Source organism: Salvelinus namaycush, chromosome 36 (assembly GCF_016432855.1).
Source record: "Salvelinus namaycush isolate Seneca chromosome 36, SaNama_1.0, whole genome shotgun sequence".
Taxonomy (NCBI): domain Eukaryota; kingdom Metazoa; phylum Chordata; class Actinopteri; order Salmoniformes; family Salmonidae; genus Salvelinus; species Salvelinus namaycush.
In genome coordinates, this window is record NC_052342.1 from 26,258,340 (window position 1) to 26,282,499 (window position 24,160).

The following is a 24,160-nucleotide window of genomic DNA, read 5'->3' on the forward strand; positions in this document are numbered from 1 at the left end:
TTCAATGATTATTCCACAGCGGTTGTACGAAGACGCAAAGCGTTTGATGAGATGAAGGCTCGACTCAAGAGAATGAAGATGAACTACGCACTGCCGTACCTGGCCACATTGAAGATTATGGTCAACGGATCCCCCCCCCCCCCCAAAAAAAACTACACACCTGAAGAGGCTGCGTTTATTGACTCGCTCGGGTGAATAACTAAGCTGCTCCTCCGCAGCATTGGAGAACTTTTATATTTTTATCTGATCATGAAACAGTGGTCTGAGTTTTCACGCGCTCCCGTTCAGTAATATTTGTATCTTTTATTATTTTTCATGCTAAAGGAACTGACACTATAGCTCAGACTGAGATATGTGTGAATCTATATTGGTGCAGTCTTGGTTTTAGGTGGAAGAGCCTCAATCTTCGATTGATTTTTTTCATTTCCATATATATATATATATATATATATATATATATATGATGAGGCTATTGAGTGGCAATGCGGACTTAAGAGTCTACATTAAAGTTGAAATCCCCTGCATGTTAGCTAGTGGGGAAAAGCCCTTTTGGATCTTTACATGTTACATTTTTGGGTTTAGTATAGTTTGAGTTCAGGCTTATCGTTTGTTTATGCTCGGTGAGAGAGTTCCACACATGGAAAAAGGTACCACCCCATTTTTACAGTAGGATTCAGTCTGGATATTGAATGGTCAAAGCGCAATGGCAGGTAACAGACTGCGTTTCTGTACATGGAACACTAGAGGGAGCCATAACCCCATTAAAAGGAAGAAGGTACTGCCTTTTTTGAAAAAAGAAAATATTGATATTGCCCTGTTGCAAGAAACTCATTTGGATGATAAGGAGCGTCTGAAATTGCAACAAGGGGGGGTTTGGTCAAGTGTTTTTCTCATCATTTACATCCAGAAGTAGAGGTGTAGCAATTCTTGTGAAAAAGAACCTACCACTTAAGGTGTTGAAATGTGTGAAAGATAAATTTGGTCGCTTTGTTATAATTAATGGTACTTTACAGGGGCAGAACATTTCCATAACGAATACCCCCCCCCCCCCCCCCCCCCTGCCCACCCCCTTGATTTCCTCACTAAGGTATTTCTAGACTTTTCAGAATTAAACTCAGACACTGCAGTGGTTGGAGGAGATTTTAACTGTTAAAGGGGTTAATATTGCAGAAAGAATGTTGCTTCCATCAATGTAATTGTCTGCATCATTTCCAATCCCCCATATATTTTGGGGTATATATATACGCATGCATATATAGACATACATACTTTACAGAATATACCTTTTATTATTCCCCGCAAACCCTACCACCGATTTCCCCCAATTGGAGTAAACGAATAAACACTTATTCTTAACTTCAATTTATACATCTTATACACATTTTACAGTGTACTTTACAATAGTTCTCTCTTGTTGGTTCTTAGTCCTTCCTCTATTTCTGATGTCCATCCAGTTTGATTTCTATTTCTATTTGTAACTATAGCTATTTCACAAAGAGTTCCAAACCTATATATGTTTTACATTGTTTATCTTGTTATTAGTCCCACCCTTCAGCTCCATTCAACCTCTCCCATCTATCTCTCAACATCATCCATTTCGGATTTCTATTTGCCATATATTTTTAAACTGTGCTGTGATGCTTCACAAAATAATTGAACCTTCCTATTCTCATAGCTTCTACAGGTTGTAAGTTAAAAATAAACATTTTTGCTAAAATAATTAAATTATTGATTGACTATGGCTTTTCAAATCACCCAGTATTGCTATCTGTAGCGTTAGTTCTAGGCAAATGTTGCAATTCTTCAGCCATTCCTGGACCTGTGACCAAAAACGAACTACATATGGACAATACCAAAATAAATGATCTAATGACTCTGCCTCCTCACAGCAGAATCTGCAGAGCTGGGAAGATTGTATCCCCCATATATATAACATTCTATTAGTTGCAAGAATTTTGTTATGTAATTTAAATAAAAAAAATTGACATTTTGAATCCGGCGTATCAATTAATAAGCCATGGAATGGGTACATCGCAAATCTCTTCCCAACTATTTTGCAATTTATATGGCACAGCTGTCAGTTTTTTGGTCCTTAAATGAAATTTGTATGTTTTTATTTATCACACTTCTTGAACCATTTATGTTCTTTAATACAGGGCCGACATACAAGTTCCTTACTTTTTTCCCCTTCTACTTGCCTCTTCCATTTTTGTGGTAATGCTGCAATTAATTTTGGGTAGAGCAGACATTTCCATATGTCTGTTAGCTGCATGTGTGACATAACTCCACCAGTCCTATTTATGATATCTTTCACTAAAATTATAAATAAAAATAAAAAAATCTTTGAAAAATACTTTTTTTTTTCATCAATTAGTATATTTGATTTTTACCACAATATTTGTTCCGTCCTTTCAGGTGGATTAAACTGAAATTGCAACCAACTTTCTAAGGCTTGTTCAAAAAATAAAGACATTTTGGAGATGATTTCCTTTTCAAACAACTAAAAGTGAGCAGGTGTAATCTGAATAAAGGCCCTTCTTGAACACAGGATGAGACATTTGTACCAATTTTGTCACACCCTGACCTTAGTTATCTTTGTTTTCTTTATTATTTTGGTTAGGTCAGGGTGTGACATGGGGGATGTATGTCTATGGTTGCCTAGATTGGATGTGTTTGTCTTGTCTAGGGGTTTTGTATGTTTATGGGGTGTTCACTTGTCTAGGTGTTTGTATGTCTATGGTTGCCTAGATTGGTTCTCAATTAGAGGCAGCTGTTTATTGTTGTCTCTGATGGGGAACCATATTTAGGCAGCCATATTCCGTTGGGTATTTTGTGGGTTATTGTCTGTGTAAGTTGCCTGTGTCTGCACTATTTGAATATATAGCGTTACGTTCGTTGGTTATTTTGATAGTGTGTTTAGTGTTCTTCGTTTCGGTAAATAAGAATGTATTTATATCACGCTGCGCCTTGGTCCTCTCTTTCTCCCGAAGACGATCGTGACAAATTTACTAGACCAATTTTGATTTAAGTATGACTGCTTTTAGTGAGAGGTTTAATATTTAATAATTTCTGCCCTCCGAATTCATATTCATTATATAATAGGCCCTTATAATTTTATCTGGCTTGCCGTTCCAAATAAAATAGAATTTTTTTGTTCATATTTAAAAAGCAGGTCCCGTTCTTGGATGAATGGTCAAAACTTTAGCATCCACGAGATGTGGATCGTGTTACTAGGGATATGTCAAACATTCTGTAAATTCTCCTTCATAACACCATAACATGATTACAGAAACTGAGATCCTTTGCGATTGCTTTTCCCTCTTATATTTCTGAAATAGCACAGGAAGTTATTAATATGGCTAACTCTTTGAAAAGTCCTAGCTAATAGTACAGTTGATAGTGTTGAGTGAATAACTGCTGAGATGGTTGCCATTCGGACTGGGGAGATGCAAAATTGTTTGGCCCTTGATTATCTTCTGTCCGCACAAGGGGGTACTGGTGCTGGGGGGTACATGTGCTGTACTTATATTCCTGATAATTCTGAGGAAATACAGATCAGGACTGAGGGTGGTAAATATCATGATTACAATCCATATGATTTAGGCTTAGTCGGTAAGTTTTTTGGTGAGCATAACACTTCCAATAGTGGGAGTTGTGGATATTTCTCTCTAACCTCATCCAGGTTATCAAGTGTGCTGTTGCCCGATGTTTGTCTGCTAAAATCTGACTGTTGCGTTTTCATGTCTTAGTGTTGCTTCTCTTTGCTTATTTGAGCTGTTCTTGCCATAATATGGACTTGGCTTTTAACAAATAGGGCTATCTTCTGTATACCACCACTACCGTGTCACAACACAACGGATTGGCTCAAACACATGGAGGAAAGAAATTCCACAAATTAACAATACACACCTGTTACTTAATGCATTCCAGGTGACTAGTTCATGAATCTGGTTGAGAGAATGCCAAGAGTGTACAAAGCAGTCAAGGCAAAGGGTGGCAACTTTTTGAAGAATCTCAATATATTTTGATTTGTTTAACACGATTTCATGTGTGATTTCATAGTTTTGATGTCTTCACTATTCTACAATCGAGAAAATATATTAACTGAAAACCCTGGAATGAGTAGGTGTGTTCTAACGTTTGACTGGTACTGTAAATATAGTAGATCTAGCCTATAGAAAGCCAATGCGAGCCTCCTCTTTTTAATAGAAGCCATCAGGCTGTTCTCAAGCAATTGCGTAGGTTTTAGAAATGATGCGCAACATGAGCTCATGAAGTGATTTAGATTTGCATTGATGTCAGAGTGATTAGAGGGACAATAGAGTGCTGAGTACCAGGCAGTTATCAAGTGTGGTAGACTACTAATGACCATCACCAGCATCAGAGCTTGGAGAAGCCTAATTACTAAATTGTCACGTGGAATTTAACTGCCTTCATGTCCTGTAACTGCCGGTGTGGTGGTAATACAGTCACCATAACAGTCCTACTCCTTCCTCCACTTCCCAGAAATGAACTGGTTCAGATACATTGTTCAGCATATCACACCAACAAGAAAGAAAGTAAATCAACAGTTTCATCTCTGGATGTCTTCATTTATTTGTATAGAATGTGAATCAGGTCCTGTAGTACAGTAAAGACAACTGTCAAAGTCATTCCAATGTCTTCGCTCCAACTCCTTTCATCTCTGTCCACATCTACAATTACAGACACAACAACATAAACATTAACAACATCCAGAACCAGCTGCAAAGAAATAACATTTAGTGAATGAATAAGAGTGTGTGTTGTTGTAGTGGTATAGATACTACTAGAAGTAGTGGTAGTAGTAGTAGTTAGTAGTAGTAGTTAGTATTAGTAGTTAGCAGCAGTAGTTAGCAGTAGTTTGTTGTATTAGTAGCAGTAGCAGTATTAAGTATGAGAAATTAGCAGAATTAGCAGTTAGCAGTATTAGTTAGTAGTAGTAGTTAATTTAACAACTTCTCCCTCAACATGATCAAGACAAAGGACATGACGCCCCCATTCTCATCGACAGGGCTGTAGTTGAGCAGGTTGAGAGCTTCCAGTTCCTTGGTGTCCACATCATCAACAAACTATCATGGTCCAAGCACAAGACAGTCTTGAAGAAGGTACGACAAAACCTACTCCCCCTCAGGAGACTGAAAAGATTTGGCATGGGTCCTCAGATCCTCAAAAAGTTCTACAGCTGCACCATCGAGAGCATCCTGAACGGTTGCATCACCGCCTGGTACTGCAACTGCTCGGCCTCCAAATGCAAGGCACTACAGAGGGTAGTGCTAACGCCAAGTACATCACCGTGGCCAAGCTTCCTGCCATCGAGGACCTCTATACCAGGCGGTGTCAGAGGAAGGCCCAAAAAATTGCTAAAGACTCCAGCCACCCTAGTCACATTGTTCTCTCTGCTACCACACGGCAAGCAGTACCGGAGCGCCAAGTCTAGATCCAAATGGCTTCTTAACAGCTTCTACCCCCAAGCCATTAGAATCCTGAACAGCTAATCAAATGGCTACCCAGACTATTTGCATTGTCCCCCCACCCATTCTATGCTGCTGCTACTCTGTTTATTATCTATGTATAGTCACTTTAATAACTGTACCTACATGTTCATATTACCTCAATTACCTGGACTAACTGGTGCCCCCGCACATTGACTCTTTACCGGTACCCCCTGTATATAGCCTCCACATTGACTCTGTACCAGTACACCCTGTATATAGCCTCCACATTGACTCTTTACCGGTACCCCCTGTATATAGCCTCCACACTGACTCTTTACCGTAACACCCTGTATATAGCCTCCACACTGACTCTTTACCGTACCCCCCTGTATATAGCCTCCACATTGACTCTTTACCGGTACCTCCTGTATATAGCCTCCACGTTGACTCTTTACCGTAACACCCTGTATATAGCCTCCACATTGACTCTGTACCGTAACACCCTGTATATAGCCTCCACATTGACTCTGTACCGTAACACCCTGTATATAGCCTCCACATTGACTCTGTACCATAACACCCTGTATATAGCCTCCACATTGACTCTGTACCGTAACACCCTGTATATAGCCTCAAAATTGACTCTGTAACGTAACACCCTGTATATAGCCTCCACATTGACTCTGTACCGTAACACCCTGTATATAGCCTCCACATGACTCTGTACCGTAACACCCTGTATATAGCCTCCACATTGACTCTGTACCGTAACACCCTGTATATAGTCTCCACATTGACACTGTACCGTAACACCCTGTATATAGCCTCCACATTGACTCTGTACCGTAACACCCTGTATATAGTCTCCACGTTGACTCTTTACCGTAACACCCTGTATACAGCCTCCACGTTGACTCTGTACCGTAATACCCTGAATATAGCCTCCACATTGACTCTGTACCCTAACACCCTGTATATAGCCTCCACATTGACACTGTACCATAACACCCTGTATATAGCCTCCACATTGACTCTGTACCATAACACCCTGTATATAGCCTCCACATTGACACTGTACCGTAACACCCTGTATATAGCCTCCACATTGACTCTGTACCGTAACACCCTGTATATAGCCTCCACGTTGACTCTTTACCGTAACACCCTGTATACAGCCTCCACGTTGACTCTTTACCGTAACACCCTGTATACAGCCTCCACGTTGACTCTTTACCGTAACACCCTGTATATAGCCTCCACATTGACTCTGTACCGTAACACCCTGTATATAGCCTCCACGTTGACTCTTTACCGTAACACCCTGTATATAGCCTCCACATTGACTCTTTACCGTAATACCCTGTATATAGCATCGCTACAGATGTTTTATTGTTGCTCCTTTATTATTTATTATTTTTCTATTTCTTATTACACTTTTTTTTTTGTATAAAATGTTTAATTCAGTTTATTTGAGTAAATACTTTAACACTTTTTTTCTTAACTGCTTTGTTGGCAAGTATTTCACTGTAAGGTTGAATTCAGCACTTGTAGTAGTTCATATTAGTAGTTGTAGTTCATATTAGTCACAGTAGCATTAGGATTAGTAGTTGTAGTTAGTCACAGTAGCATTAGGATTAGTAGTTGTAGTTAGTCATTAGTAGCATTAGGATTAGTAGTTGTAGTTAGTCATTAGTAGCATTAGGATTAGTAGTTGTAGTTAGTCACAGTAGCATTAGGATTAGTAGTTGTAGTTAGTCATTAGTAGCATTAGGATTAGTAGTTGTAGTTAGTCACAGTAGCACCTCTAGAATTACAGAAAAACATTAACAACATGCAGAACAAGCTGCAAAGACTTTAGTGAATGAGATTCTGTTCCTGAAAAAGAGAAATGATACAGAAAGACAGGAAGAAGAGAGATCATGATACAGAAAGACAGGAAGAAGAGAGATCGTGATACAGGAAGAAGACAGATCGTGATACAGGAAGAAGAGAGATCGTGATACAGGAAGAAGAGAGATCGTGATACAGGAAGAAGAGAGATCGTGATACAGGAAGAAGAGAGATCGTGATACAGGAAGAAGAGAGATCGTGATACAGGAAGAAGAGAGATCGTGATACAGGAAGAAGAGAGATCGTGATACAGGAAGAAGAGAGATCGTGATACAGGAAGAAGAGAGATTGTGATACAGAAAGACAGGAAGAAGAGAGATCGTGATACAGAAAGACAGGAAGAAGAGAGATTGTGATACAGGAAGAAGAGAGATCGTGATACAGAAAGACAGGAAGAAGAGAGATCGTGATACAGAAAGACAGGAAGAAGAGAGATCGTGATACAGAAAGACAGGAAGAAGAGAGATCGTGATACAGAAAGACAGGAAGAAGAGAGATCGTGATACAGGAAGAAGAGAGATCGTGATACAGAAAGACAGGAAGAAGAGAGATCGTGATACAGGAAGAAGAGAGATCGTGATACAGAAAGACAGGAAGAAGAGAGATCGTGATACAGAAAGACAGGAAGAAGAGAGATCGTGATACAGGAAGAAGAGAGATCGTGATACAGGAAGAAGAGAGATCGTGATACAGGAAGAAGAGAGATCGTGATACAGGAAGAAGAGAGATCGTGATACAGGAAGAAGAGAGATCGTGATACAGGAAGAAGAGAGATCGTGATACAGGAAGAAGAGAGATCGTGATACAGGAAGAAGAGAGATCGTGATACAGGAAGAAGAGAGATCGTGATACAGAAAGAAGAGAGATCGTGATACAGAAAGACAGGAAGAAGAGAGATCGTGATACAGAAAGACAGGAAGAAGAGAGATCGTGATACAGAAAGACAGGAAGAAGAGAGATCGTGATACAGAAAGACAGGAAGAAGAGAGATCGTGATACAGAAAGACAGGAAGAAGAGAGATCGTGATACAGAAAGACAGGAAGAAGAGAGATCGTGATACAGAAAGACAGGAAGAAGAGAGATCGTGATACAGAAAGACAGGAAGAAGAGAGATCGTGATACAGAAAGACAGGAAGAAGAGAGATCGTGATACAGAAAGACAGGAAGAAGAGAGATCGTGATACAGAAAGACAGGAAGAAGAGAGATCGTGATACAGAAAGACGAGAGATCGTGATACAGGAAGAAGAGAGATCGTGATACAGGAAGAAGAGAGATCGTGATACAGGAAGAAGAGAGATCGTGATACAGGAAGAAGAGAGATCGTGATACAGGAAGAAGAGAGATCGTGATACAGGAAGAAGAGAGATCGTGATACAGGAAGAAGAGAGATCGTGATACAGGAAGACAGGAAGAAGAGAGATCGTGATACAGGAAGAAGAGAGATCGTGATACAGGAAGAAGAGAGATTGTGATACAGGAAGAAAAGAGATTGTGATACAGGAAGAAAAGAGATCGTGATACAGGAAGAAGAGAGATCGTGATAAAGAAAGACAGGAAGAAGAGAGATCGTGATACAGAAAGACAGGAAGAAGAGAGATCGTGATACAGGAAGAAGAGAGATCGTGATACAGGAAGAAGAGAGATCGTGATACAGAAAGACAGGAAGAAGAGAGATCGTGATACAGAAAGACAGGAAGAAGAGAGATCGTGATACAGGAAGAAGAGAGATCGTGATACAGAAAGACAAGAAGAAGAGATCGTGATACAGGAAGAAGAGAGATCGTGATACAGGAAGAAGAGAGATCGTGATACAGGAAGAAGAGAGATCGTGATACAGGAAGAAGAGAGATCGTGATACAGAAAGAAGAGAGATCGTAATACAGGAAGAAGAGAGATCGTGATACAGGAAGAAGAGAGATCGTGATACAGGAAGAAGAGAGATCATGTTTCTGAAATCAGTGGAGCATCTTGTAAAGAAAGTATAAAGAGATCCAAGGTAGGAAGCAAGAGTAGTGATGTGTTGGATGAGACCACAGGGCCTCACATTAACCAGGTGGCACAGTTGATTCTAGCAGTGCCTGGTGGAGTCTCAGTACCCGGGACCTTCTGTCCAGAACTGTTCACACACCAACAGTAACCTACCAGAAATGGACATGTTACATATACAATAATTACACAATTATAAATGTTACTGTAACACATTGAATTGTCATGTTCAACAGAATTGGAGCCATTATAGTGTGTGTGAGTGTTAACCTGTAGAGGCCCAGCATTGCTCAGGGGTGTATTGTCCATCGTTGTCACACGTGGGGACGTACACTCCAAATCCAACTTTTTTCATTGCAGTATCTCTAGCAATCTCACAGGGGGTCTTGGTTCGTATCATACCATCTAAACACACAGATAAGAGTCTTTGTAACAATGACATTACATAGTATAACATACATTGCTGGACAAACATCCTGGAAGCTCTGGCTGCATCTGGAATCTTGGGTTGCGTCCCCTATGGGCCCCTGTTCCCCAATGGGCCCTGGTCAGAAGTAGGACGAAATGCAGGAAAACAAGAAAGAGTTGTTGAACCAACAGCTGTGCTGGAATGAGAACAATATGGCTGTCAGATCTGATGTTATGTAGCGGGATGATGAGGTTTTAATGACCTGAATGGTCGGAAGTGGAAAAACACAGGAAGAAGAGAGATCGTGATACAGAAAGACACAAGAAGAAGAGAGATCATGATTCTGAAATCAGTAGAGCATCTTGTAAAGAAAGTTTAAAGATATCCAAGGTAGGAAGCAATAGTAGTGATGTGTTGGAGTTTAAAGTGGTGATGGTGTTGGATGAGACCACAGGGCCTCACTTACTCTGGGTGGTACAGTTGATTCTAGCAGTGCCTGGTAGAGTCTCAGTACCCAGGATCTTCTGTCCAGAACTGTTCACACACCAACAGTAACCTACCAGAATTGGACATGTTAATAACCTGTTATTAAATATGTAATATTTACACATTTTACTGTAACATATTGAATTGTCACGTTCAACTCAATTGGAGCATTTATGGTGTGTGTGGTAACCTGTAGAGCCTGAACATTGCTCAGGAATGTATTCTCCATCGTCATCACACGTGGGGATGAAGGCTCCAATTATGCCATATTTCACAGCATCTCTTGCACGCTCACAGGGGGTCTTGGGTCGTTTAATACCACCTGGTACAGGTAACATACACTGTAATGTTGACATAACATAACATAGCAATGCTGGACATACATTCTGGAAAAACTAAAAACCTGTTACATATACAATATTTACACACACCCCACATGCAACAGCAGATCCTCACACAAGTATTTTTACTTTAGTACTTTACACCACTGGATAAAGGCCAACATCGGGATCTCTCGTTGGGTTAATGAGGCAACTAGTCACACCTGTGACAGGTCCTTTAAAAGGAGAGGTGGAAGAGGTAGACCATAACTCACTGACAACAGAGAGACACCCAGTGAATCCCCTGGAAGAGATTGCCTGGGCTGCATCTGGAATCGTAGGGTGCGTCCCCTATGGGCCCTGGTCAGAAGTAGTTTGTACGGAATAGGGTTCCATTTCAGATGTAACCTAGGTACTTCCTGGATGAATATTGAAGTTCTGCTACTTGACTGGAAATTCTATCAGTGTTATTTCCTGATAGTTGGTAGACAATCCAATCATACATCCAGTTGAATGATCAAACCATTCATATCAGAATACCTCAGTCCAGCATCTAGACACCAATATTCATCTCTGGAACTAGAGGAGTGGTAGGTAGCCTGCTGTTTGAGAGTTGGGCCAGTAGTTCAAGTCAGTGAGCTGACAAGTTCATATATCCGTCTATGTGCCTTTGATCAAGGCACAACATTAATTTCTCCAGTGTCACAGTTGATAATGCCTCTCAGTTGAAGTCGGAAGTTGGATGGAGTCAATTTTCAACCACTCCACAAATTTCTTGTTAACAAACTATAGTTTTTGGCCTCAAGCCTGTTAGGACATTTACTTTGTGCATGACACTTCATTTTTCCAACAATTGTTTACAGACAGATTACTTCACTTACAATTCACTGTATCACAATTCCAGTGGGTCCGAAGTTGACTTTGCCTTTAAACAGCTTGGACAATTCCAGAATGATGTCATGGCTTTAGAAGATTCTGATAGGCTAATTGACATCATTTGAGTCAGTTGGAGGTGTACCTGTAGATGTATTTCAAGGCCTACCTTCAAACTCGGTGCCTCTTTGCTTGACATCATGGGAAAATCAAAAGAAATCAGCCAAGACAAGTCTGGTTCATCATTGGGAGCAATTTCCAAACGCCTGAAGGTACCACAATCATCTGTGCAAACAATAGTATGCAAGTAAAACACCAATAGACCACGAAGCCATCATACCACTCAGGAAGGAGACGTGTTCTGTCTCCTAGAGATGAACGTACTTTGGTGCGAAAAGTGTAAATCAATCCCAGAACAACAGCAAAGGACCTTGTGAAGATGCTGGAGGAAACAGGTGCAAAAGTATCTATATCCACAGTAAAACGAGTCCTATATCGACTTGACCTGGAAGGCCACTGAGCAAGGCAGAAGCCACTGCTCCAAAACCGCCATAAAAAATGCCAGACTACGGTTTGTAACTGCACATGGGGACAAAGATCGTACTTTTTGGAGAAATGTCATGTCCTCTGGTCTGATGAAATAAAAATTGAACTGTTTGGCCATAATGACCATCGTTATGTTTGGAGGAAAAAGTGAGATGCTTGCAAGCCGAAGAACACCATCCCAACTGTGTTGCATGGGGGTGGCAGCATCATGTTGTGGGGGTGCTTTGCTGCTGGAGGGACAGGTGCACTTCACAAAATAGATGGCATCATGAGGTAAGAAAATGATGTGGATATATTTAAGCAACATCTCAAGATATCAGTCAGGAAGTTAAAGCTTGGTCGCAAATGGGTTTTCCAAATGGACAACGACCCCAAGCATACTTCCAAAGTTGTGGCAAAATGGCTTAAGGACAATAAAGTCAAGGTATTGTAGTGGCCATCACAAAACCCTGACCTCAATCCCATAGAAAATTTGTGGGCAGAACTGAAAAAGCATGTACGAGCAAGGAGGCCTACAAACCTGACTCAGTTACATCAGCTCTGTCAGGAGGAATTGGCCAAAATTCACCCAACTTATTGTGGGAAGCTTGTGGAAGGCTACCCGAAATGTTTGACCCAGGTTAAACAATTTAAAGGCAATGCTACCAAGTACTAATTGAGTGTATGCAAAAATAGAGAGCTAGAATGATTTTGTGTAACTGAGTTTTACAAAAACGAAAAGTGGTAACATCCAAATAAAAGCTTAGATGTTTTTCAACTTTCTTTTTAGTTAACAACATCTTTGTTGAAAATAAAAAATGATGTATTTACCATTCCTATGTCTCCCAACCCCTCCTGTCTCAGCCTAGATAGAGAGAGAGTGGAACAGGAAAGGAGAGAGGAAGTGGGGGAGAGAGAAAGAGAGACGGGGTGGGGAGAGAGAAAGAGAGCGAAAGAGAGGTGGGGGCGAGAGAGAGAGAGAGAGGGGGGGTGTGGGGGAGAGAGAGGGAGGGGGAGAGGGGGTGGGGGAGAGAGAGGTGAGGGAGAGAGAGGGGGGGTGTGGGGGAAAGAGAGAGAGAGAGGGGGGGAGAAAGAGGGGGTGGGGGAGAGAGCGAGAGAGAGAGAAAGTGAAAGAGAGGGGGGTCGGTGGGAGAGAGAGAGGGGGGTGGGAGAGAGAGAGGGGGGGTGGGAGGGGGTGTGGGAGAGAGGGGGGGTGGGGGAGAGAGAGAGAGAGAGAGGTGGGGGGGAGAGAAAGAGGGGGTGGGGGAGAGAGACAGAGGGGGGGTGGGAGGGAGAGAGGGGTTGGGGGAGAGAGACAGAGGGGGGGTGGGAGGGAGAGAGGGGTTGGGGGAGAGAGAGAGAGGGGGGTTGGGGGAGAGAGAGAGGGGTTGGGGGAGAGAGGGGGGGTGGGGGAGAGGGGGGGGTGGGGGAGAGAGAGAGAGAGAGAAGGGGGGGGAGAGAGAGAGGGGGGAGGAAGAGAGAGAGAGAGGGGGGAGGAAGAGAGAAAGAGAGAGGGGGGTGGGGGAGAGAGAGAGAGAGAGAGGGGGTGGGGGAGAGAGAGAGAGAGAGGTGGTGGGGGAGAGAGAGAGAGAGAGGGGGTGTTTGGAGGGAGAGAGAGAGAGAGAGAGAGGTGGGTGGGAGAGAGAGGGGGAGGGGTTTGGAGAGAGAGGAGGGGGGGGGGGTTGGGAGGGAGAGAGAGAGAGAGAGAGAGAGAGAGGGGGGGTGGGAGAGAGAGAGGGGGGGTAGACAGAGAGGTGAGAGACAGCGAGAGAGGGGAACAGAAAGAAAGAGATGGGGGAGAAAAAGGGGGGAGAGAGAGATTTCATTTACATCAACTAGAAGAATGATACTGAATTCAAATTTTTTCAAACCTGAAAAACATCCTTCTAGTCCTTGTCTACATTACCCAGAAACCTGCTTTTATGCTCAAAATGTCACATTGCATTTCATTTTGGATTAAAATGATCCACACATCAAACAAGATGTCCGCTTGATCCTAGAGAATAAAGCAGTCTTCAAAACACTTGTTCACAACTTGGCAGCTAACATATTAACAAGGACTACATACAGCATGTCATCTGGAAAAAATTATATAGAAATCCAATCTATTATTATTATTATTATTAAATAAAATATTATTAAACCTATTCAATGAAAATAATGATTGAATAAATATGTTATTGTACCCAAGTGGAGGCGAGGACAGCCAGGCAGAAGCAGAGGATATGTAGTAGCTTCATCTCTCTCCTCTCTGTGTGGTGGTCCGTCTAGAATACTGTTCCCCCGGTCCTCAGGGCCCCTATATATGACAATACCTGATGACAAACCCTTTGTTAGGTCCAAATGGCACCCTATTCCCTATATGGTGCACTACTTATACCTGGGGCCCATAGGGTGACCCATAGGACTCTGGTCTAAAGTAGTGCACTATAATAGGGAATAGGGTGTCATTTGGGATACATTCTACATTAGTCACTGTTTGTCTAGTGAGCGGTCCCTCCGAGAAACCTCCTAGGGTTTCGTAACGGATTGATTGACTCACAGGTTGGGATGCTTCTCATTCCAGATAGGCTGCGTCCCTTGTGCCCTTGGCAGATCTGGGGCTGGCCAGTCATATCAAACATCTCAGTAAGTGTGCTAAGCTAGGATCAGTCCCCTCCAAAATCAGTACTCTGAGACGCTTGAAACATACCACCCCTGATCAGACTGAGCAGCTGTGAGGGGTAGAGGCATGATATATACGACCCCTGATCAGACTGGGTAGCTGTGAGGAGTAGAGGCATGATATATACGACCCCTGATCAGACTGGGTAGCTGTGAGGAGTAGAGGCTTGATATATACGACCCCTGATCAGACTGGGTAGCTGTGAGGAGTAGAGGGGAGAGAACGAGAGAAGAACATAGGAGGCATGTTTTTGAATGAAACCACAGTCTTGAAGTAACAGTCTTGTTGATTTTAGTGTCTGTGTGGTTGTTTTTCACTATCTCTTCTCTGACCTGGAGGTGAGCTGACTCAGCAGTTGATGTCTGTATTGATTTCTCAAACAGGTTGTCCCTTTGCAGCCTTTGTAGCCTGGATAGGTTTGTACTCATGCCATCTCCACTGCTCATTGTCAAGCCAAACATGACTTTGCGTGACAAGGAGTTGGCATGACAACACAAACAGCCTGACACTCAGGCTAGTCTTACTGAGAGGAGGTGATGTTTTAGCATGGTGTGTTTTTTCAGTCATCGTAACATCCCACACAGTACCTGTAAACCCACACAGGACAGCAAATAGGGACAAATTCCGATATGTGTTTTCGCACCTCGAACCCCAGTTCCCGAAAGTTCTGTGTGCCTCCCCTTTCCTAAACAACCGCTGAATTGCAGGGCGCCAAATTCAAAAGTGAAAGTGAACCCGTATAGGGTATGGGTAGATCAGAAAGGTTAACAGAGTTTATTTTGGGTTCTGATGGGATACAGTTGAACTAACCTCATGAGGCATTTATAAACTATATTCTTCAGGAATCAATGTGTACATGTCATTCATATATAAAACCAAAAACAGATGTAACTCCTGCAGGTTGCCCCTTTAGCCGTTAGCCCAATAGGTAGCCTAATAATAGGTAGCCTAATTCCCTCTTGGGCTAAGGGTGACACTGATTTAGTCTCAGGGCTACCAACCACGAGACCATGAGCCTTACTAAGCACTATAAACGTCATGTTATTAACATATCAACGAGTAGAGGGAGGCACACTGAACTTTAGAACTTAGAACACAGAACATTAGAACACAGAACATTAGAACTTAGAACACTATTACTAAGCAGAAACCTGCCCACATCCTGGTTCACTCTTTCCATCTGCCCACCTGCCCGTTACTCTCGGGGTGGAAACCTGAGGCTGATCGAGACCCCCAGACGTTACATGAACACCATCCGGACTCTCGAAGGGACCTGGGGACCTCGATCAGACACTATATCCTCAGGCACCCCGTAATACCGAAAGACGTGTGTAAACGTGTGTTGTCTGTAATTGTAGATGTGGATGTGGATGACAGGCGTTGGAACAAAAGACTCTGAAAAGACTTTGACAGTTTTCTTTACTGTACTACAGGACCTGATTCACATCCCATATGAATAAATACATGAAATCTAGAGATTAAACAGTTTTTTTCCTCATTTGGTGGTTTTATATGCTGAACAATGTATCTGAACCAGTTCATTTCTGGGAAATGGAGGAAGGAGTAGGACTGTTATGGTGACTGTATTACCACCACACCGGCAGTTACAGGACATGAAGGCAGTCAAATTCCACGTGACCATGTAGTAATTAGGCTTCTCCAAGCTCTGATGCTGCTGATGGTCATTAGTAGTCTACCACACTTGTTAACTGCCTGCTACTCAGCACTCTATTGTCCCTCTAATCACTCTGACATCAATGCAAATCTAAATCACTTCATGAGCTCACGTTGCGCATCATTTCTAAAACCTACGCAATTGCTTGAGAACAGCCTGATGGCTTCTATTAAAAAGAGGAGGAACCCATCGGCTTTCGAATACTTATGTAAATAAGCTATTTCTGTTTTTATTTTCAATAAATTTGCAAACATTTCTAAAAACCTGTTTTCCCTTTGTCTATAAGGGGTATTGTGTGTAGATTGATAAGTAATAATGATGACGAGACAAGTCCAGGGTAGATGAGTGAAGGGCGTTTGCCAGCAGCAGTTTCGGCAGCAGCTAGAAGGTCGGGGATTCCCAACGCCTGAGCTGAACAAGGCAGTTAACCCACTGTTCCTAAGCCATCATTGAAAATAAGAATTTGTTCTTAACTGACCTGCCTAGTTAAATAAAGGTAAATATAATATTCAATGGATTAGTCAGGGTGTATTGTGGGTAGTGTAGTCCATGCTGTGTTACATTGTAGTCATTGGATTAGTTGGGGTGTGTTGAGTAGTGTAGTCCATGCTGTGTTTCATTGGATTCGTCAGGGTGTATTGTGGGTAGTGTAGTCCATGCTGTGTTACATTTTAGTCATTGGATTAGTCAGGGTGTGTTGTGGGTAGTGTAGTCCATGCTGTGTTACATTGTAGTCATTGGATTAGTCAGGGTGTGTACACAACAAGACACATTTGCAGGCCTGGGCAACTCCAGTCCTCAGGGGGGCCTGATTGGTGTCACACTTTTGCCCCAGTCCCAGCTAACACGCCTGACTCCAATAACCAACTAATCATGATCTTCAGTTAAAAATGCATTTAGTTTAAATCAGCTGTGTTTGCTAGATGGGGTGGATGGGGGGAAAAGTGTGACACCAATCAGACCCACGAGAACTGGAATTGCCCAGGACTGCGAGATCTCTCTCATTCTGGGAATATATCAACAATGGACTAATGAAACAAATATCAAAAGAGAGTTTTTGGGTGGAATTTTCCTTTAGGCAACAGTTTTACTGACCAAACTATTGGTAGAGTTGAAAACACCATGGAAACACATTGAACTTTAGATTTTGAATATGGTACATGAAAACTTAAGTGAAAAAAAAGTACATTTTGTGTGCACTCCATCATCAAGCACTGATTTTATCCACAACAAGTCAGTTTGGTAGAAACACCACTGGAGGGAAATTGTGCATATTTTCTTTATGCAGATGTTAGAATTTTGGCCTGAAAATCTGTTGAGTCACTTTCACATTGAGTCAGTCTCCTATTGTAATGTAAACTGTTGAATCTGCAGGATTACTGACTATCTTACGTACACAGTATTTACTGGAGTTGACTGTCCCTGTCTTTCTCCTAAGAGGTCTATGGGAGTTCTTCTGTCCTCATTGTAACCCTGTCTTGCTCCTAAGAGGGCTATGGGAATTATACTGTCCTCATTCCCTCACCATCTTAAATAAGCATGCCCCTTTCAAAAAATGTAGAGCTAAGAACAGATATAGCCTTTAGTTCACTCCAGACCTGACCGCCCTCGACCAGCACAAAAACATCCTGTGGCGGACTGCACTAGCATCGAATCGTCCCCGCGATATGCAACTTTTCAGTCAAGTCAGGAACCAATATATGCAGTCAGTCAGGAAAGCAAAGACTAGCTTTTTCAAACAGAAATTTGCATCCTGTAGCTCTAACTCCAAAAAGTTTTGGGGTCATGGAAAATAAGAGCACCTCCTTTCAGCTACCCACTGCTCTGAGGCTAGGTAACACTGTCACCACTGATAAATCCACGATAATCGAGAATTTCAATAAGCATTTCTCTACGGCTGGCCATGCTTTCCTCCTGGCTACCCCAACCCCGGCCAACAGCTCCGCACCCCCCACAGCTACTTGCCCGAGCTTCTCCTTCACCCAAATACAGACAGCTGATGTTCTGAAAGAACTGCAAAATCTGGAGCCAGCCGGGCTAAACAATCTGGACCCTTTCTTTCTGTAGCAACCCCTATTACCACTCTGTTCAACCTCTCTTTCTGTAGCAACCCCTATTACCACTCTGTTCAACCTCTCTTTCTGTAGCAACCCCTATTACCACTCTGTTCAACCTCTCTTTCTGTAGCAACCCCTATTACCACTCTGTTCAACCTCTCTTTCTGTAGCAACCCCTATTACCACTCTGTTCAACCTCTCTTTCTGTAGCAACCCCTATTACCACTCTGTTCAACCTCTCTTTCTGTAGCAACCCCTATTACCACTCTGTTCAACCTCTCTTTCTGTAGCAACCCCTATTACCACTCTGTTCAACCTCGCTTTCTGTAGCAACCCCTATTACCACTCTGTTCAAACTCTCTTTCTGTAGCAACCCCCTATTACCACTCTGTTCAAACTCTCTTTCTGTAGCAACCCCTATTACCACTCTGTTCAACCTCTCTTTCTGTAGCAACCCCTATTACCACTCTGTTCAACCTCTCTTTCTGTAGCAACCCCTATTACCACTCTGTTCAACCTCTCTTTCTGTAGCAACCCCTATTACCACTCTGTTCAACCTCTCTTCTGTAGCAACCCCTATTACCACTCTGTTCAACCTCTCTTTCTGTAGCAACCCCTATTACCACTCTGTTCAACCTCTCTTTCTGTAGCAACCCCTATTACCACTCTGTTCAACCTCTCTTTCTGTAGCAACCCCTATTACCACTCTGTTCAACCTCTCTTTCTGTAGCAACCCCTATTACCACTCTGTTCAACCTCTCTTTCTGTAGCAACCCCTATTACCACTCTGTTCAACCTCTCTTTCTGTAGCAACCCCTATTACCACTCTGTTCAACCTCGCTTTCTGTAGCAACCCCTATTACCACTCTGTTCAACCTCTCTTTCTGTAGCAACCCCTATTACCACTCTGTTCAACCTCTCTTTCTGTAGCAACCCCTATTACCACTCTATTCAACCTCTCTTTCTGTAGCAACCCCTATTACCACTCTGTTCAACCTCTCTTTCTGTAGCAACCCCTATTACCACTCTGTTCAACCTCTCTTTCTGTAGCAACCCCTATTACCACTCTGTTCAACCTCTCTTTCTGTAGCAACCCCTATTACCACTCTGTTCAACCTCTCTTTCTGTAGCAACCCCTATTACCACTCTGTTCAACCTCTCTTTCTGTAGCACCTCCTATTACCACTCTGTTCAACCTCTCTTTCTGTAGCAACCCCTATTACCACTCTGTTCAACCTCTCTTTCTGTAGCAACCCCTATTACCACTCTGTTCAACCTCTCTTTCTGTAGCAACCCCTATTACCACTCTGTTCAACCTCTCTTTCGTATCGTCCGAGATCCCTAAAGATTGGAAAGCTGCCGCGGTCATCCCCCTCTTCAAAGGGGGTGACACTCTAGACCCAAACTGTTATAGACCGATATCCATCCTGCCCTGCCTTTCTAAAGTCTTTCGAAAGCCAAGTCAATAAACAAATCACTGACAATTTCGAATCCCACCGTACCTTCTCCGCTGTGCAATCTGGTTCCCGAGCTGGTCACGGGTGCACCTTGGTCACGCTCAAGGTACTAAACGATATCATAACCGCCATCGATAAAAGACAGTACTGTGCAGCAGTCTTCATTGACCTGGCCAAGGCATTCTACTCTGTCAATCATCGTATTCTTATCGGCAGACTCAATATGACTGCCTCGCCTGGTTCATCAACTACTTCTCAGGCAGAGTTCAGTGTGTCAAATCGGAGGGCCTGTTTTCCGGACCTCTGGCAGTCGCTATGGGGGTACCACATGGTTCAATTCTCGGGCCGACTCTTTTCTCTGTATATATCAACGATGTCGCTCTTGCTGCGTGTGATTCCCTGATCCACCTCTACGCAGACGACACCATTCTGTATACCTCTGGCCCTTCTTTTGACACTGTGTTAACAACCCTCCAGGCGAGCTTCAATGCCATATAACTCTCCATCCGTGGCCTCCAACTACTCTTAAACGCAAGTAAAACCAAATGCATGCTTTTCAACCGTTCGCTGCCCACACCCACCCGCCCGACTAGCATCACTACTCTGACGGTTCTAATTTATAATATGTGGACAACTACAAATACCTAGGTGTCTGGCTAGACTGTAAACTCTCCTTCCAGACTCATATTAAACATCTCCAATCCAAAATTAAATCTAGAATCGGCTTCCTATTTCGCAAAAAAAAGCCTCCTTCACTCAAGCCGCCAAACATACCCTCGTAAAACTGACTATTCTACCGATCCTCGACTTCGGTGATGTCATTTACAAAATAGCCTCCAATACTCTACTCAGCAAACTGGATGCAGTCTATCACAGTGCCACCCGTTTTGTTACCAAAGCCCCTTATACCACCCACCACTGCGACCTGTATGCTCTAGTCGGCTGGCCCTAGCTACATATTCGTCACCAGACACATTGGCTCCAGGTCATCTATAAGTCGATGCTTGGTAAAGCTTCGCCTTATCTCAGCTCACTGGTCAAGATAACAACACCCACCCGTAGCACGCGCTCTAGCAGGTATATTTCACTGGCCATCCCCAAAGCCAACACGTCCTTTGGCCGCCTTTCCTTCCAGTTCTCTGCTGCCAATGACTGGAACGAATTGCAAAACTCGCTGAAGCTGGAGACTTATATTTCCCTCACTAACTTTAAACATCAGCTATCTCAGCAGCTAACCGGTCGCTGCAGCTGTACATAGCCCATCTGTAAATAGCCCACCCAATCTTCCTACCTCATCCCCATAATGTTTGTATTTACTTTTCTGCTCTTTTGCACATCAGTATCACTACTTACACTGTAACGGAATTCGTCCTCCTCATCTGACGAGGAGTAAGAAATGGCAGACCAATGCGCAGCGTGGTAAGTGTCCATATTATTTAATAATACTGACCATGACAACAATACAAAAATAACAAAGTGCATAGATAAGAAAATCGAAACAGTCCCGTAACGTGAAACACAAAAACACTAAACAGGTAATAACTACCCACGAAACCCAGGTGGAAAAAGGCTACCTAAGTATGATTCTCAATCAGAGACAACTAACGACACCTGCCTCTGATTGAGAATCATACCAGGCCAAACGAAAAAACCAACATAGACAAACGAACATAGATAACCCACCCAACTCACGCCCTGGCCACACTAAAACAAAGAAATAACAAAAGAACTAGGGTCAGAACGTGACATACACACCATCATTTGCCAGGCTAAACTGCAACTACTTCGCTACTATGGCCTGTTTTTTTGCCTTACTTCCTCACTCCAATTGCACACACTGTATATAGACTTTTCATTTTTTTCTATTGTGTTATTGACTGTACGCTTGTTTATTCCATGTGTAACTCTGTGTTGTGGTATGTGTCGAACTGCTTTGCTTTATCTTGGCCAGGTCACAGTTGTAAATGAGAACTTGTTTCTCAACTAGCCTACCTGGTTAAATAAAGGTGATTTTTTTTTTTTTTTACCTCCATGCTTCACCGCAGTGATGGTGCCAGGTTTCCTCCAGACGTGACTCTTGGCATTCAATCTTTGTGTCATCAGACCAGAGAATCTTGTTTCTCATTTTAGATGCCTTTTAGCAATCTTTATGCGGGGTGTCAAGTGCCTTTTACAGAGGAGTGGTTTCGGTCTGGCCATCTACCATAAAGGCCTGATTGGTGAATTGCTGCAGAGATGGTTCCCTTCAGCCTTACCATAAACCTTATGACAACCCGGAAGCTTGACTTGATTTTAAGCTTTACTTGAACAATGCTGATTATAAAGAGGCAACTATTTATGTATTGCTCAGTTGACTAGAGGTAAACTATAGCCTCCTTATAACACAATTTTCTAATATATTTACACTGCAAGATTATAATGAAAACTACAGTACTTCTTTGCACTTAAATGCTTCAGCATTATGAAAATGTTGTCCTTATTATGTAAACAGCTGCCCGATATATAGCCAACATCAGCCACCGCTACAGTAGCTATAAATGCCCCCTACTTCTCTTGGGTAGGGGGCAGCATTCGGAATTTTGGATGAAAAGCATGCCCAAATTAAACTGCCAGCTACTCATCCCCAGAAGATAAGATATGCATATCATTAGTAGATTTGTATAGAAAACACTCTGACGTTTCTAAAACTGTTTGAATCATGTCTGTGAGTATAACATAACTTATTTAACAGGCGAAACCCAGAGGACAAACCATTCAGAATTTTTTTTGAGGTCACTCTCTTTCAATGAGTGTTCATTGGGAAACCAGATTTCTAAGGGACCTTCTTGCAGTTCCTACCGCTTCCACTGGATGTCAACAGTCTTTAGAAATTGGTTGGGGTTATTCCTTTGTGTAATGAAGAAGTATGGCAATCTTGAAGGAGGGTCACTCGAAGTGTCCTGTTTGTTAGAAGCGCGTGACCAGAAAGCTAGCTACAGTTGGTTTTAATCCTGTATTGAACACAGATCATCCCGCCTTCAATTTTATCGATTATTTCCGTTAAAAAATACCTAAAGTTGTATTACAAAAGTAGTTTGACATTTTTTGGCAAAGTTTACAGGTAACCTTTGAGATATTTTGTAGCCACGTTTTACAATTTGGAACCGGTGTTTTTCTGGATCAAACACGCCAAATAATTGGACATTTTGGATATATATTGACGGAATTAATCGAACAAAAGACCATTTGTGATGTTTATGGGACATATTGGAGTGCCAACAACAGAAGCTCATCAAAGGTAAGGCATGAATTATATTTTTATTTCTGCGTTTTGTGTCGCGCCTGCAGGGTTGAAATATGCTTCTCTCTCTTTGTTTACAATAGTGCTATCCTCAGATAATAGCATCGTTTGCTTTTGCCGAAAAGCCTATTTGAATTCTGACATGTTGGCTGGATTCACAACAAGTGTAGCTTTAATTTGGTATCGTTCATGTGTGATTTAAGTTAGATTTTTATAGTAATTTTTTATAGTAATTCATTTGAATTTGGCGCTCTGCATTTTTCTCTGGCTATTTGCCAAGTGAGACAGTAGCGTCCCGCCTAAACTCAGATTTTTGGATATAAATATGAATTTTACCGAACAAAACATACATGTATTGTGTAACATGAAGTCCTATGAGTGTCATCTGATGAAGATCATCAAAGGTTAGTGATTAATTTTATCTCTATTTCTGCTTTTTGTTACTCCTCTCTTTGGCTGGAAAAATGGTTGTGTTTTCTGTGGCTATTTACTGACCTAAAATAATAATTTGGTGTGCTTTCTCCGTAAATACTTTTTGAAATCAGACATGTTTGCTGGATTCACAACACGTGTAGCTTTAAAATGGTGTAAAATACTTGTATGTTTGAGGAATTTAAATTATGGGATTTCTGTTGTTTTGAATTTGGCGCCCTGCAGTTTCACTGGCTGTTGACGAGGTGGGACGCTACCGTCCCACATACCCTAGTGAGGTAGCATCAAACCAAATAATTCCTCTCCTCTCTCCCCTTCCTGTCACATGTCTTCTTCTCCTCCTTTCCTCTACTCTCCGCCGCTCCTCTTCTCCTCCTCTCGTCTCCTCTCCACCTCCTCCTCTTCTCCTCCTCTCGTCTCCTCTCCACCTCCTCCTCTCGTCTCCTGTCGTCTCCTCTCCTCCTCTTCTCTCCTCCTCTTCTCTGCCTCTCCTCCTCTCCTCTCCTCCTCCTCCTCTTCTCCACCTCCTCTCCTCCTCTCCTCTTCTCTACCTCCTCTCCTCCTCTCCTCTTCTCCACCTCATCTCCTCCTCCTCCTCTCCTCTTCTCCTCCTCGTCTCCTCTCCTCCTCTTCTCCTCCCCTTCCTC

The 24,160-nt window shown here is 42.5% G+C and overlaps 1 protein-coding gene across 2 annotated transcripts; it reads right to left on the minus strand.

The window, feature by feature from the left end:
- Positions 1–4,571: 4,571 nt before the first annotated feature.
- On the minus strand, positions 4,572–14,592 carry LOC120030702 (saxiphilin-like). 2 transcript variants are annotated; one of them, XM_038976153.1, is made up of 8 exons: positions 14,490–14,592; positions 14,134–14,246; positions 12,779–12,812; positions 10,420–10,551; positions 10,210–10,299; positions 9,605–9,739; positions 9,393–9,486; positions 4,572–4,694 (listed from the first exon to the last, which is right to left on the minus strand). In XM_038976153.1, exons 2-8 carry the CDS (start codon positions 14,185–14,187, stop codon positions 4,679–4,681), a joined length of 555 nt encoding a protein of 184 aa, XP_038832081.1. In that variant the 5' UTR covers positions 14,188–14,246; positions 14,490–14,592; the 3' UTR covers positions 4,572–4,678. The 2 variants fall into 2 exon arrangements, with proteins under 2 accessions (XP_038832081.1, XP_038832080.1); XM_038976152.1 differs by lacking the exon at positions 14,490–14,592 and having other exon boundaries at positions 14,134–14,354.
- Positions 14,593–24,160: the final 9,568 nt, after the last annotated feature.